We start from the raw sequence: 16663 nt of genomic DNA on the forward strand, positions 1-16663 counted from the left end.
AAAATGGCTTCCCTCTTCACCCCCCCAAAAACTGGGGAAGGCGGCCTACGGCTTCGGAGGAGACGAGCAATTCTCTCCCTCCTCCACGGCGTAGTAGACAGGAAGCCAAGTTGTCCTTTATTCCTTTAAACCTGGACGGTTAGCGTAGATGGACATGCGCCTCAGGCCACCTCTAGCTACCGTTCCTGTACGAGCTTTTCCCGGATGAGGTCGCTTGCGGCTTGCCCTCGCCCATCCCAGAAACTCAACAGTCGCCAGGAAGGTGGTACAACGCCACTTCGAGTCATTCTCAGGCCAAGTTGTCCTCTTCCTTCAACAAAGGACGGTTAGCGTAGTCGGACATGCGCGTCAAGCCACCGCTAGCTACCGTTCCTGTACGAGCTTTTCCCGGATGAGGTCGCTTGCGGCTTGCCCTCGCCCATCCCGGAAACTCAACAGTCGCCAGGAAGGTGGTACAACGCCACTTCGAGTCATTCTCAGGCCAAGTTGTCCTCTTCCTTCAACAAAGGACGGTTAGCGTAGTCGGACATGCGCGTCAAGCCACCGCTAGCTACCGTTCCTGTATGACATTTTTCCCGGATGTGGTCGCTTGCGGCTGCCCCCGAAACTCGACGCCGGCACGGACAAAGGGGGGGGGGGGGGCAAAGAGCCCCTTAGTCTCTTCTACTCAGGAATCCCGCTGTACGCACAACACCCACCGTAGGAAGAGCTGGGTGATCAACGGTGCCCTTTCCATGCCCTTTGCTCACAGGGACAGAGATCAGGGACGAGGTTGCAGACGCGGTGTTTCTAGATGGCTTCCCCCCTCACCCGACACAAGGAGAAGGCATGCTACGTCGGCGGAGGACGCGGGCAGTTGTCTCCCCCCTCCTAAGCGTAGTAAACGGAAAGGTTGTACAATAGCCGCCCCGAGTCAGTCTCAGGCCACTTGTCTCCTGTTCCTGCCCACAGGGTGGTTAGCTCCGACGGGCACGCGCTGGCCCCCGCGAACCCCCCCGGGTACGAGATTTTTCCCGGATGCGTCCACCGGCCCCGCGACGCTGCCGGCGGCTCCGCCCCCCCACGGACAAAGGAGCCGAGTTCGGAGATTCGGAGCGCGTCGGCCTCTTCTCCTCCTCGGGTGGCCCCCACGTTCACCTTCCACCCGTCGTCAGACGAGCCGGGTCATCGCCGGAACCCTTTCTATGCCCGGTGGGCAGGAAGCCCGAGATGTGCCCACGCGCGCGTTCGTCGTGGGTGACTCGGCTTCGTCCAGAGGAGGCAGTCTCCCCTTGGCGTCTCCCGGACCATCCGCACCCAGGCGGGACTCAAGCGGACATTCCCCGGACCTCCTCCCCACTCTGTTCACTCGTCACTACGTTGAAGGAACAGATGGAGGCCCAACGGGAATTTTTCCGCGCTTCTCAAGCGCGGTTCGTGCACCGCACGGAAGCTCGTGAGGAGTCACCGCCCCCAAGGGCCCCCCTCGACCATCTTCCACTTGCTCGGCCCCCCTCTGTACCCATCAGTGACCGGGATGGTAGCGTGAGGTTCCTCTCTGCCCGTCCCGACCCCTCCTACGCCGACGACGATGTCCACAGCTCCGTAGGGGGGGGGGGCCACGCTCCCTTTCCCCTCCCGTTTCCCAGTCGGAATCCTCGATGGTGGTCCCACCTTCCTTCTCGGACGTCCTCGCGAGGGTTCGAAGGGCGAATCGACTGGGCCACCCGAAAGAAGAGGAAGCCACATTCGAGTCTGACATCTTCATGACGGCCAACTCTCAGAAAGCCCAGCCTCCTCCCCTCCACCTTCCATGGAGTACGCAGACGGCGAGAGCCATGGCCCAGGCCTCCGACGCTCTCGCAACAAGGACGACCGAGAAGACGCGTTGGCTTCCGGTCCCATTGGAACACCAGAAGCGCTTCTACACCCCATCGGGGTCAACCCTCGGAGCAGCCTCGATCCCGGCGAGGTTACCAGAGCTGGTTAGGCGGACGCCGAGTCGCTGCGCAGACGAAACGTCCTCCTCTCTGGCAGGGAAGTCAGCAACCACCTTCAATCACTGGCTCTGTCCCTGGCGGTGAACTCCTGGCTAGAACGCCTCCTTGCCTCGGCGTGGGGGTTCTTACCCGCACTACAACCCCAGGAAGAATGCGACCTCCAGGCTTTTTGGGCAAGCGCGAGCAGACCCCTGAAGCATCAGGTTTCCTCTCTCTCAAAGTCCTGGGCCAACTTCGAGTCCCGCAGGAGAGACACCATCCTCGGGAACCCCAGTGACCCCCTCCTCAGGGAGATTTATGCTCACCCACACGCTGATTCCCCCGGATATGGTGGACTCCGAGATCCTAGACGCAAACATTATAGAGGCTCCGGACTCCCCCACAGGACTCCTAGGAATTCGCCAGCCCCTCTGCACAGGATAGGGGGTTGCCTCTCCCTCTACTGGAGAGCATGGGAAGAGGCCGGGGCGGAAGACTGGACCTACTGAGTCATTAAGACGGGCTATTGTCTTCCCTTTTCCACTGTCCCAAACCTCTCCCTCTATCCCATCCAAGTCAGCAGCTTCCACCCGGACTCGGCTCGCGGGCGGGCCCTAGCGGAGGAATCCTCCGTTTTGCTCCAGACAGGAACTTTAGTGGAAGTCTCGACTCCGGACCCAGGGTTCTTCTCACGGCTATTCCTAGTAGAAAAGACAACAGGGGTGTGGAGACCAGTCATCTATTTGTCTCCACTCAACAAGTTCCTTTTCCCTGACAAAGTTCCGAATGGCCTCCCCAGAGTCCGTAAGGGCGTCTATCAGGGAAGGGAACTTCATGGTGTCGCTGGACCTCCAAGATGCATTCCGCCCAGCTATGCCAGAACACCTGAGAATGGTCCTAACCTTTGTCCTGAAATTGGGCACAGTAGTCAACCCGGAAAAGTCAGATTTCTTACCAGAACAGAGAGTCACGTACCTGGGTATGGTCCTGGACTCCTCCCTAATGGAATCCTTCCTAGTAGGAAAGGGGATCCCGAATCTCGCTTCTCTAGTTGCACAGGCACTATCGACCAGGTTCCTGACGGCTACACAATGCCAAATCCTCCTGGGCCATATGGCCTCCATATAGAAATTAATCCCCTGGAGTAGACAAAGAATGCGACCGCTACAGTGGCTCCTCAAGTCTCAGTGGGCCCCGCAAGAGGGAGAACCCCTACAACACATCTCCCTCACCGAAGAAGTCAAGGATTCTCTTCTCTGGTGGAAGGCCCATGCAACCTTCTCATGGGGATGCCCCTCGGCCCATCTCCCCCCGAAGTCCTCCTGTTCTCCGATGCCTCCAAGGAGGGCTGGGGAGCCCACCTCAACGACGATCACATCAGCGGTTCCTGGTCCACAGTCGAGCGGACAGCCCATATCAATTGGCTTGAGTTGAAAGCAGTACTCCTGGCTCTCCGTCACTTCAAGGATCAAGTCTCAGGAAAAGTAGTGGGCATAATGTCGGACAACTCCTCGGTAGTACCCTACCTGAACGAGCAAGGGGGGCACAGTCTCCCAGGAACTATGCCCTCTGATGATGGACATCCTCAACCTAGCCAAGAATCTCCAGGTGTCACTCAAAGCCCGTTACATCCCGGGGAAGAGGAATGTCTGGGCGGACCACCTCGGCAGGAAGAATCAGATAATCAACACAGAATGGTCCCTCTATCGAGAAGTAGCGAACTTCATCCTCAGCAAATGGAGCTCCCCTCTAGTGGACCTTTTTGCAATGAGATGGAATCACCAACTCCCAATATTTCAGCCCTTTCCTGGATCCTCTGACAGCAGGAGAAAACGCTCTTCTGCACAGTTGGGACAACCTGGACTCCTACGCTTTCCCACCATTTCCCTTGCTCCAGAAGGTACCTCAGAGCAAGACACGCATCCTACCTTCGGATGACTTTGATCGCTCCTTGGTGGCCCGAAGCCCCATGGTTTCCGGACGCCCTCGAGCTAGCAGTAGAAGAGCCTCTGGCCCTTCAGGGAAGACCAGATCTTCTGTATCCACCCATCAACGGGCCTTGGCACAAGAACCCTTCAGCACTCAATCTTCACGCGTTCAGACTATGGTCCAGATCCTCCTAAAGAAGGGTTTTCCCAGAGAAGTGGTTGAGGACATGTCCGCTCCTATTTGCTCATCCTCAGCTAACCTTTATCAAGGGAAATGCGCCTTTGCAAATGGTGCCACTCCAGGAAGTTAGTCCCAGTTCGAGCCACCATTCCTGAGATCGCCTCCTTCCACGTCCTCAGGAAGTCCAGGAAGATCTCCCTCTCGGCAGTACAAAGCTATAGGGCAGCTCTAAATCAGGTGTTTTCTCTGAAGGGCATGGTCCTAGCCCTTTCACAGGAAATTTCCATGCTCTTCAGGCACTTCAAAGATCATGCCCCCCCCAGGGAAATCAGTTCTCCGCGGGATGTGGCATTAGTCCTGAACTCTCTGAGGGGTCCCCCTTACGAACCTCTCCGAGAGGCACATCTGAAGGACCTCTCCTAGAGGACAGTTTTTTCTGCTAGCCCTGGCATCTTCCAAGAGAGTAGGGGAGTTACATGCCATCTCTTATAGAGTCGCCCATTCCAAAGGATGGAAAGAGGTCTCCTTCACTTTCATGCCTCAATTCATTGCCAAAACAAAGATCCTGCCAAATCCGACCCTAGATTCTGGTCCTTTAGTGTTCCATCCTTAGACGAATTTGCAGGGGGAGAATAGACTGAAACAGTTCTATGCCCGGTACAAGCCATCCGGACCTACCTCAAGAGAACCGAACATCTTCGACCAGAATTAAAGTGGTTGTTCATCTCTACTAAAGGTAGCCCATCACTAAGAATTCCTTTTCTTACTGGACAATGGAAGTCATCCGCAGAGCCTGCGACATGGACCACACAGATTGCCCATGACCTGAGGGCAGTAGGGACCTCCCTAGTCATCAGAAAGAATCGGTCAGTCAACCAGGTTCTTCAAGCAGGTATATGGAAAAGCCAGAATACGTTCACTTCCTTTTACCTCAAAGAAGTTATGCGGGAATCTTTAGGGAACTTATCTTTGGGCCCCATAGTGGCCGCCCAAGAAGTCCTGAAAATGATATACCCCTCCTCAAGAGCACACAGCCGACCCTGACAACTCATCCAGGTTCTGGCTGGCAACTGCAGGGATAACTTTCTAAAGTCCTTCTCATACTCTTACATTCCCTTACCTCACCCGCGGGCTCTCTAGCATTCCAAGGGAATCAATTCAAGCCCTTCAGTGGTACAAAAGTGATTATAACCTTTCTGTCTCCACTCCAGGGAACAGAAAGGGGTGCACTTCAAAGTGAGGGGAATGTATAGGGGTCTGGTCAACATAGTCTTAGCACACTAGATTTTCCTTACAGCGGTTTCCCAGGCTAGATAACAACTTCCTTCCCTCCTAAGTCCGAGTCTCCTAGTGTAAGGAGTACCGAAGAGTTTGTATTCTTCGGAACAAATGTAATTTTCGCAGGAAAATTAATTTTTCCCTGATACAAACCTGAGGTACTCCTTACCTTTAATGGCCCTCCTCAACCACCCCTCTAAACAGTTCCTTCTCCTTGCCTGACAACCTTGTGCTTAAATCATACCTGGCTCAGAGAATGGTTATAGTGTGCGAGACTTGTGGTGGAGGGCAAGGGCCCCCCCCCTTGCCCCAATGGGGCCCCTTACTGAGGATAAGCGTTGCCCAGACCCACAGAGTGAGGATTTTAATTTCGCAGTAGAAATATTCGCGCTACGCGAGAGTATCCTAGTGTAAGGAGTACCTCAGGTTTGTATCAGGGAAAAATTAATTTTCCTGCGAAAATTACATATTTGTAAAAAAAATAATTTGATGCAGCCCAAAGGGATTTCTCTGTCTTCTCCTTTTCTGCATAAGGGGATGCTGATTTAATGAAGCAGCATTGCTGTGGATGTGCTGTGTCTTGCAACACTGCTTCTGACCCAGAGCAGTGGGTGAGATGCAGGGATGATGTGTCATCCAGGAGGTGCCAAGATAAGAGGGAGGGAGGGTGGTGAATGGGATTAGAGTATGTGGGGAAGGAATGGGTGGGAGTGGATTTTATGCCTTTGTTTTTTGGCTACCTCTCCTGTAAGGGGGAAAAGTCATTGGTGTATGTATGTATGTGTTTAGGGATTTTAGTGACATCCCTACAGACCAGAGTCATGGAATATTCTTTCATGATTAAAGACTAATCTCCATTAAGGAAAGAATGCTGATCTCTTTTAACTCTTTCTATACCTTGACTGTTCTACCCTCCTGAAATCTCTCCTTTACCAAATCTCTAACTTTATCTATTTGTTGCAGTGTTCACTGCAAAATGCCAATATTGTTGTTGTTCTTCTTCTTTTTAAAAATATCATGTAACTCTACAGGATAAAAATGGGAAAGGATCTGCAAGTTGCACTTTTTCTATTGATTACTACAATCGGGCCCTTTCTGGATGGGAGCCTTTTTTAGAACCATGGAAGTAAGTTTTGTTCTTATAAACTTGCAACAATGATCACAATTCACATTAAAAAGACCTTTACAATAAATGTTTGAATCAGTCTAATAAAACCATTTTTATAATGTGTAAATGAATATGCAAATTGTAAATATGAGACAACGATATTTGTGAACAACCAATTCTTATACTTTTTGCAGTTGTACCTTGGAATGGAGCAAGACAATGTCTAGTGACTTAAAAGGAGCAAGGCTAATATTAAGTCTGAAAGCAGAAGACACAGTAAATGTGAACATCACCACCACTCTCATTGACCTGTATCATCTAGTAAAAACCAACTGGACACATGACTACTACAACAGAGACAGGTTACAATTTGATATTTTTTCTTCCTTCCTTTATTAAATCATTACTTATAGTGAGAAATAGAGATTTGGGAATGGATGCTGAGAGGAGATTGTATGGAGAGGGATTGTGCCAACAGCACTGTATAGCACAGAAACATGGAACATAAGAGAGGAGTTTGAATGTGTTTGAGATGAAATGCCTGAGAAGTATGGTAGTGGTTACTAAGTTGGATAGAGTGAGAATGAGAGGTGAAGAGGAGAGCAGGGGTGGAAAGTGAGTTGGGAGATAGGGTTAATGAAAAAGTATTGGGATGGTTTGGACACATGGAAAGTATGAGTGAAGAAAGATTAGTAAAAGAATTGTGGATGGAGTGAACATGAGGAGGCAACCAAGGATGAGATGGATGGATGAGGTAAAAGGGGCATTGTGAAAGAGAGGAATGTCTTTTGAGGAAGGACGTGAGAAGACAGAAGACAGTGGTGAGTGAAGAATGGTTGTGTATGGATGATGCTGTGATGCATGGATGGGGGGGATGAGGGGTGAGGTAATTAGTGTGAATGATGTTTTGACACAACCCGAAGGGATTTCTCTCTGTCTTCTCTTTTTCTGAACAAGGGGACAGAGAGGGGAGGGATCACCAATTAAATGAAGTGGCTTTGTTGGGGATATGCTGTGTCTTGCTACATTGCTTCTGACCCAGGGCAGTGGGTGAGATGCAGGGATGACGTGTCATCTAGGAGGAGCCAAGATAAGAGGGAGGGAGTGGGGTGAATGGACGTGGAGTATGTGGGGATGGAATGGGTGGGAGTGGATTTTTTTGTGTTTTGGTTACCTCCCTTGTAAGGGGAAAAAGCCATTGGTAAATGTATGCATGTACTTTAGTGAATGAGGAAAAACTAGTAAGAGAATGTGGAAAGGAAAAGAGAATGGAGTGACTTGAGAGGAAAGCTAGTGATGAAATGGATGGATTAGGGAAAGGGGGCTTTGCATGCATATGGAATGTCTGTTGATCAAGGGAGAGAAAGTGCAAAAGATAGGAGTGAATGGAGGAAGAAGGTTACGAATTGATGAAGAGATGATGGCCTATAGGGATGTTGACCTAATCTGCTTTAGATTGAACTTGCTTTTGACCCTACCACTGTAACAGAGTACTGGGCAACCTTTCATCCCCAAGGTGCTGAGATCAGAGGGAGAGTTAAATGAGTTTTATCTGTATATGTTGTGGGTGATTTGGTTCAGCCACACACACACAGACACACCCTATAAAGGGGAAAGGGCCTATGGTATGCATTTGTATGTATATACTTGAATTGATAACATGATGTGACAAATTAATTAAATTTCTTTCAGAATTGAGACAGAAACTGTGAGTGTTGGAGGCAGTGAATCTAGCAAGACTGTGGTGAGTCCTCAGAATTACAGGAGGAGGTCTCCCTTCATTCCCTTTGCACTCAAGAATGACACTGGATGTGATCTGTCATTTGCAACATTAACAACTACTCCAGATAGGTGAGGCCCTTATATAGAATATTTAATGTAATCAAGTTTATATCAGAAATGGAGAGATTGAGTGAGACCTCACTAGGGATGTGTTATGTTGCCTTGACTGTTCAATTTACACATGGATGGGGTGGTGCAAAAGGTAAATGCAAGGGTAATGGGTCAGGGATTGGCGATTGTTAAAGAAAAGAAAAAAAGGAGATAAGCCAGTTGTTGTTTGCTGATGACACTGCGCATGTAGCAGTATCAGAGGAGGGATTGAGGACATTAGTGACAGTTTGGAAAGATGTGCGAAAGAAGGAAGTTGAAGATAAATGTGGGCAAAAATAAGGTGATGAGATATACAAGGGGAGAGCATGGCAGTAAATTGGAAGTGAGCATTAAAGGAAAGAGACTGAAGGAATTGGATAGCTTTAGATTCTTGGAGCAAATGTGGCAGGAAAAGGAGTGGAGGTGGAGGTAGAATGTAGATTGAGAGAAACAAGTAAATGCCTCAGTGGATTGAAAAGTGTAATGAGAAATAGACATTTGGGAATTGATGCTAAGAGGAGATTGTATAAAGGAGTGATTGTGTCAGCAGCACTGTATGGGGCAGAAACATGGAACATAAGAAAGAATTTAAATGTGTTTGAGATGAAATGTCAGATAAGTATGGTATGGGTTATAGGTTGGATAGGGTGAGAAATGAGAAGGTGAGGAGGAGAGCAGGGGTAGAAAGTGAGTTGGGAAATATGGTTGATAAAAGAGTATTGGGATGGTTTGGACACATGGAAAGAATGAGTGAAGAAAAATAACTAAAAGGAGTATGGAAGGCAGAGGTGGATGGAGTGAACATGAGGGAGCAACCAAGGATGAGATGGATGGGGTTAAAGGGACATTGGGAAAGAGGGGAATGTGTGTTGGGGAAGGATGGGAGTAGAAAGAAGATAGGGATGAGTGAAGAATAGTTGTGTATGGATGATGTGATGCATAGAAGGGAGTGGATGGGGGATTGGGGGGGTTAGGGAGTACGTGTGAATGATGTTCTGATGCAGCCCAAAGGGATTTCTCCCCATCTTCTCTTTTTCTGCATGATTAAAAGAAGCAGCCTTGCTGTGGATGTGCTGTTGTCGTGTTGCAAGATGCAGGGATGACCTATCATCCAGGAGGAGCCTAGAAAAGAGGGAGGTAGTGTTGGTGAATGGGGGTGGAGTATATGGGGATGAAATGTGTGGGAGTGGATTTATGCCTTTTGACTTTGGCTACTTCCCTTGTACATACATATACCAACAGCTTTTTCCCTCTTACAAGGAAGGTAGCCAAAAAACAGAGGCATAAAATCTACTCCCACCCATTCTATCCGTACATACTCCACTCCCATTCACCCCCCCTCCCCCTCCTTCCCATCTTGGCTCTTCCTAGACAATGGGTCATCCCTGCATCTCACCCACTACTCTGGATCAGAAGCAATGCAAGAAGACATAGCACATCCATAGCAAGGCTGCCCCACCTAATTGGTGACCCCCCAAGTAAAAGAGAAGACAGCGAGAAATCTGTTCGGGCTGCATCAAAACACCATATGCACCCCCCCCCCCTCCATGCATCACAGCACCATTTACTGACAACCACTCTCCACCCAACCCTCCCCCCCTACCCCCTCACCCCAACAGACACTCCATCCCATCCACCCATCTCATCCCTGGTTATCCCTCATCGTTCAGCACCTCCACCTCTGCCCCCCACACCTCCCCCACCAATCTGTCCCCTCTCATTCACCTCCATGTGTCCAAACCATCCCAACACTCCTCCACCAACTCCCCCCACCCCCTGCTCCCCCCCCCCCTTGTTCCCCACCCAACCCAGCAACCCTGCCACACCTTTCAGGCACCCCATCTCAAACACAATCAAACTTCTCCTCTCCCGCTCTCCCATGTTCCATGCTTCCACCCCACACATTGCCATTGGCACAACCACTTCTTCATATAACCTCCTTCCAGCATCCATTCCCAAATGTCCACCTCCCAATCCCCCCAAGGCACCCACCTGCTTTTCTCAACCCATGCTCCACCCTGCCTCCACCCCTCCCCCCTTGCCACATCTGTACCCAAACATCCAAAGCCATCCCCCCCTGTTTCTCTCCCCTAATACTCACCTCCACCCCACACCGCCACACTCTCTCCCCTATACATCCCATCACCCCACTCCCACCCACATCAATCTTCAACTTCCTTTCCCTGCACACCCTCCCAAACTCCATCACCAACCTCCCCAATCCCTCCTCTGATCCTGCCACGAGTGTGTCATCAGCAAACAACAACCAGCCCATCTCCCACCTTTCTCTACCTTCTTTAACCATCTCCAATCCCAGGCCCATCACCCCTGTGCTCATCCCACGTACCACCCCTTCCATGTATAAATTGAACATCCAAGGCATCATAACACATCCCTACCAAAGGCCCACCCCCACCTCCAATTACAACACAGGCTCCACCGCTCTCTCAAAAACTCCTGACCGCTCTCAACATCTTTCCTCCCATCCCATACATCCACAGCACTCCACCTGTCCACCCCGTCACAAGCTCCTTCCAAATCCATAAAGGCCCAATAAAACATCCCTACCGCCTCCCAAAGCCTTCTCACACACACACACCCCACCACAAAAATCCAAGACACGCAACCCCCACCCATCCCAAGGGGTTAAGAGTTGGGGGACAGTATAACAGAGGGCCAGTAGCAGTATAATAAAGTATTATTTCTCAATAGAGATTTATTTTATCACAGACAAAATTATGTGTGACTCTGGTCCATAGGGGCACCCAATATAAACCCTAAAGTATCAACTGCATGCTACTGAGCAGCTTTTAATCCCATAATAACATACAGCCAATACCCCAGATGGGGACTTCCCTTGTAAGGGGGGAAAAGCCCTTTGTATATGTAAGATTTCAGGTAAAGTAGATGTATATTTTTATATCTAAGTGCAATGTCTCACATTTTTTATTTGCAATTTGTTTCCAGCCTTGCTAATACTGAAGTAGCTCCACATGAAAGTATCCTTGATAATGAGTGGATTATGGTTTCTCCAGGAGGAACGATGCCCTTTTCATTTGAAGGTCCAGGTATGAGAAATCAAATGTTCAGAGCTGTAGCATAACTGTAGTGTGTAACTTTCTAGTTCTAGTTATACATAGAAGAATGGCTGATGACATTGTTTAATGTGTGTCTAAGAGAAGGAAGTGTACTAGTGGACAGGAGGAGTGCATGTATAGTATTGCTATACAAGGAAAAAGGAGTCATATATGAATGTATATTAGAAGGATCAATCTGGTAAGTGTTATCAATAAGGCGTATGGGAAGGTGTTGAGAAGATTAGGAGAGGAACATATTATGTGTGCAACAGAAACACTTTGGGGGGATGTTCAAATGGTTTTATTAGCATTAAGCATACATGGAGCGCTACATGTGCACCATATGATGTACAATTCTAGACTGGCTTGAGAGCTCACTGCACAGAGTAAGAGAGGTACACACATGAATAGGGCCTTATGGCCATATGAATGAACAATTGTCAGCCGTAACAAAGAGTCTTTGTAGGAAGCGTCACTGGTGGTTGGGCATGCTACGACACTTTGGCGACCTGCTTGTCCAATGCTAGAGCACCTTATAGCATCATCACTACACCCCCCCCCCTCCAAGCTCACATGATCATGGTGAGGGGTATGCTCATCCACAAGCCGGGGCGAGCAGCGGGGTTGGAATTGGGGGGATCCGTGCATGAGGATGGCAGGTCCTCCACCGAGGGATGGAATGTGATGGGATGGGGCGGCGTCTTTGGAGGCTGGAGGTCGCTCCTGTAGATGGCAGGGGCGGCATTGTGCTGGTCGTACAGCAACAATCCTCATCAGTGGAGAGGGCATTTCGGAGCTTCCAATATGGAGGGACGGAGTTGGGTAGGGGGAGGCGGTCAGACAGGAGCCTGGAGGCCATACAGGTAAGCAGGTGGCCATAGGTGGGGTTTATCCATGCCTCGGCCCATAGTCTCCAGAGCATCCCATCGGCATTTGCAGCGGGTGATGGGTCATCCCCGTGAAGTGCTGGCGTTGCCGGTGACAGTGCTCCTGACATGAGGAGGGGAATGAGCTGACGATGGTCCATCATCAGCAAGAAGTGGGGCCATCCAAATGGCTATGGCTTGCATTTGGATGCAGCCCAAGTGGCAGCAAGTGTCTCATGTGATAGTGGCATGTCGAGTGTTACCGTCCATCGGAAACCTTGGGCCACACTGAACAAGGTGTAAGTGCCCAGTATTGCACGGTCCTGTGCACACCACGTCAGGGGCGGAATCATGGGTGGGAGGTCCACACACAAGGACGGCAGGTCCTTCACCGAGCAAAGAGGGTGGCCCAGTGCTATAGAGGCGAGATGCATCCGTCTGTAGTACCACTGGCAGGGCAGAATCGAAGGGCACCAGCAGGGTCGATGGCGACAGAGCTAGCCTTACAACAGGCATGGTGATACCTTGGTGCACCATTGAGAATGGTCTTCCTTCATTTGAACCTGAAATGTAAGCAGTATCAGCCTGGGCACGTGGGTGGCAAGGGGTGTTGCATCAGCTTGCAGTTGGGTGCTCATGGGGGAGGGGGGGGGATTTTCATCTTTCCCAGAGGGACGGTGCGGGGGTCATCCTTGAAGACCAGCAAGTCACTAAAGTCCTGTAGGAAATCGTCACGACCAGCGGCCGGCAAGCTGTCAATGGGTAATGTCAGTTCAGCGCACCTGTTCACGTATGTCATCGCCAGAACAGGCTCTGGGAAGTCACATGGGACTATGGCCAAGCCGAAGGAGAGAAAGAGGTGTTCGTACCTCCTTGTGAATCCATATGGTGGCGTTGTAGTCCTTGTCTCCAGCATGTACTTGAAAATGCTGTAACAAGTGAAACATCATACTGATGGGGGTTCTGTCCTCACATGGTGTTTATTTCAATAGACTTGTCAGCAACTGCCACTTTCATACAAAAGGAAAGAGCCAGTGGTTTGAAGTAAAGGTGGGACTACTTCAGGGATATGTCATGTCACCATGGCTGTTCAATGTGTACATGAATAGGGTGGTGTGGGGGGTAAATGCATAAATGCAAGGGTAATGGGCAGGGGACTGGAGATGGTTATAGAAAATGGAGAAATGTGGGAGATGAGCCAGTTGCTGTTTGTGGAGGACACTGCACTTGTGGCAAGGTCAGAGGAGGGATTAAGAGATTTAGTGACAGAGTTTGGGAGGGTAAGCAATAGGAGAAAGTTGAGGGTAAATAAGGGTAAAAGTAAGGTGATGAGATGTACAAGGGGAAAGGATGGTCACTAGTTGGAAGTAAGTCTTAAAGGAGAGAAGCTGGAGGAAGTGGATAGCTTTAGGTGTTTAGGGTCGCATGTGGCAAGAAAGGAGTGGCAATGGAAATAAATTGTAGACTGAGAAAAGCAAGTAAATGTCTTGGGGGATTAAAAAAGTGTCATGAGAAATAGGCATTTGGGAATGGATGCTAAGACGAGTCTATATGAAGGGGTGATTGTGCTGACAGCACTGTATGGGGCAGAGACCTGGAATTTATAAGAGGCAGAGAGGAGTTTAAATTTGTTTGAGATGAAATGTCTAAGAAGTATGGTAGGGATTACAAGGTTGGAAAGAGTGCATCACATTATCATCTATACACAGCCATTCTCCAGTCACCCCATCTACTGCCTGCTCCCTTCTTTGCTCAACAGACATTCCCTTTTTGATCAATGCCCCTTTCACTCCATCCATCCATCTCATCCTCAGTCATACCCTCAAGTTCAATCCTTCCACTTTTACCTTTCACATCTCTTTTATTAATCTTTCTTCATTCATTCTTTCCATGTGTCCAAACCATCTCAATATTCTCTCATCAACCCTATCTCCCAACTCCCTTTCCACCCCTGTTCTCCTCCTCACCTCCTCATTTCTCACTCTATCCAGCCTAGTAACCCCTATCACACTTTTCAGGCACCTTATCTCAAGCACATTCAAACTCTTCCTCTCTTATGTTCCATGTTTCTGCCCCATACAGTGCTATTGCCACAATCACTCCCTCAAACTCTTTTCCAATTCACTGCCATCCACACAACTCTACTTTTCATCTCATTACTTTTGCCCACATTTACATTCATTTTCCTTTTCTCTCTTACCCTCCAAAATTTTGTCATTAATACTTCCATCTATCCTTTAACTTAATTAAAAGTGCAATGTCATCCACAAACAACAACTTCCTTCCAATCTCACCAGCCCCAAACCTCTGCCTAGAAACCTTGTGTTAATTTCCTTAGCAGTTGTTGTTTGAGTTGAAGTATAGACTGAAGTAGTTGGTGGCAAAGTTTGGGAGGGTGTAAGAGAGGAGAAATCTGAAAATAAATGTGGGCAACAGTAAGGTGTTCATGTGTGCTTTTTATATCATGAAGCAGTCGGGGAGTTTTGGCTCTCAGGCCCTGCTGTGGAGGTGTTATGTCTTGCTACATTGCCATTGACCCCAATAGTGTGGCAAAGGCAGGGATGTCTACAAGTTGTTAAGACGGAAAGGACAAGGTTATTGGATGGGTGTGGAGTATATGTAGGGGGGGTTGTATGTACCTAATGATTCCTATTTGGAGGTATTTGTATCCTCAAAGTTCCTGTTTCTTTGGTAATTGACAGGTAAACAAAGACATCGAGACACACATGAACTAAAAGTCCATCAACTAGTAGTTCGTGTGGATGGCTGGCAAATGATTGGACCTGTTACAGTAGATAAAGTAGGAGTCTTCTTTCGTTTAGCTGCTCCCCAAACATCTCCTTCTGCTCTGGTAAGTTTTTGTCCATCATGGGCAACTGTAGCTTGTAGAATTATTCATCGTTTTAGTGTTGCTTTTGGAGTTCCTCCTAAATTTATATTTTAGCATATATGCTCCAAACAACTAGACAGAAATTTATAGAAAAAAAATAATAATTAATTAGGTAGTGCACTTATATTTTTTTCATGAAATGCATGCATATGTACTGAAAAAGTGAAATGTTGAAAGATTTATGTTGTTTATAAAATGTGACCAATGATGAGTGCCTGCAAGTGGTGGTCCTGCAAGATGGACATCAGAGAATCATCTTCCAGCTACCCATCTTCAGAACTTGTCAACATCTTCACCTTTATATGGAGGTGTAGCGTCAAGTGGCTGACACACAGGCTTCAGAACAGCCTCAAGATCTCTGTCAGCTTCCTTAGTATTTCCTCCACCTTTTTTACATAAGGAGAACTGACAGCTGGCGACTGCTCATCATCTATTACTATAAGTTAGTGACATAAATTGACCCACACTAATACAACACAAACAACAATCCAAAGTATCTTCCTAGTGATAGCTATGAGAGGGCTCAAGGATCATTGCCAGTCACTGTGTGTCTAAGTTTTCAACCAGTTGAGCTTGAGGAAATAATTATGTTTGTTATTGTAGGATGTGATAAGTTATAAGTAACTTTTAAGTAGCACTACTGAAGAATTTTTCTAAAAAAAAAAAAAAAAAAAAATAGAATGGTTATAGTTTTGTTGATACAGTTATTATCAAATCAGCACATTATTTAATGTTGTTATTAATATTTTCCTAGCACTCAGAACTTCCCAGTGCACGAGTAGTAATGGCAGTGACCTTGGATGGGTCAGCAAGGAAATTGGTTACTGTACGTTCAGCTCTCTTGTTAACCAACTACTTACACTTTCCTGTTGAGATCAAAATGAACAATGTGGCTCTCAGACTTGGTGGTGAGTTGTTTTATTAAGGTCTTTGAGTTAAAATGCTTATAAATATGATGGAATTATAATAACTATCCTCAGTATTTCATTTCATTATTGAACTGTTTTTATTACCAACTGTTTCTCATTTCATGTTATTGACATTTCGTTATTCATTCATTGCTTTTTTTTTATTTTGTTCATGGATTTATTGCTGAGTTTGTCTTTGACTAACCTGTAATCCCTCCACTTCCAGCCCCAGCATCACTCACAAAGCATCTATCCACTGGCATCACTTACCCAGTACCTCTCAGATTCCTCGAGTCTCAGATACACGTTAAACCTGTGCCTGAGAGGACCTCTTGTGTCCTTGGTTTTGCTAATAGACCAGTTTTTTGTATTCATACTCTAAGACAGGGACATGCTCAGGATGGCATTAGGCAGTCAGACATTCTAAACAGTAACCGGGAATTACCTTATAGGTGTGTTTACAAGAACGTCTGTATTGTGTAGAAGAACCTCTGCCATAGCATGGACCTGCATGTACTGTATAGTTTCTGTCTATCTCTTCTTCTTCCATTTCTTTTTCTTTCTTTTTTTTTTCCTTCTTTTTCTTTTTCTTTCAGC

At 47.9% G+C, this 16663-nt stretch overlaps 1 protein-coding gene across 14 annotated transcripts in view; it reads left to right on the plus strand.

The window, feature by feature from the left end:
- The window catches only part of Vps13D (vacuolar protein sorting 13D), a 250150-nt gene that overhangs the window by 127427 nt on the left and 106060 nt on the right, over positions 1–16663 (plus strand). For 13 of the 14 annotated variants that reach the window (XM_076208559.1, XM_076208564.1, XM_076208569.1 and 10 more), the window contains 7 exons: positions 6377–6471; positions 6648–6815; positions 8146–8304; positions 11293–11393; positions 14971–15119; positions 15913–16066; positions 16293–16518. In XM_076208559.1, coding sequence (XP_076064674.1) covers positions 6377–6471; positions 6648–6815; positions 8146–8304; positions 11293–11393; positions 14971–15119; positions 15913–16066; positions 16293–16518 — 1052 coding nt within the window. The remainder of the gene's footprint in view (positions 1–6376; positions 6472–6647; positions 6816–8145; positions 8305–11292; positions 11394–14970; positions 15120–15912; positions 16067–16292; positions 16519–16663) is intronic. The other variant, XM_076208561.1, reaches the window with a different exon arrangement.

This window comes from Oratosquilla oratoria, chromosome 25 (assembly GCF_046742065.1).
Source record: "Oratosquilla oratoria isolate Oo_2021 chromosome 25, ASM4674206v1, whole genome shotgun sequence".
In the NCBI taxonomy this organism is placed as follows: domain Eukaryota; kingdom Metazoa; phylum Arthropoda; class Malacostraca; order Stomatopoda; family Squillidae; genus Oratosquilla; species Oratosquilla oratoria.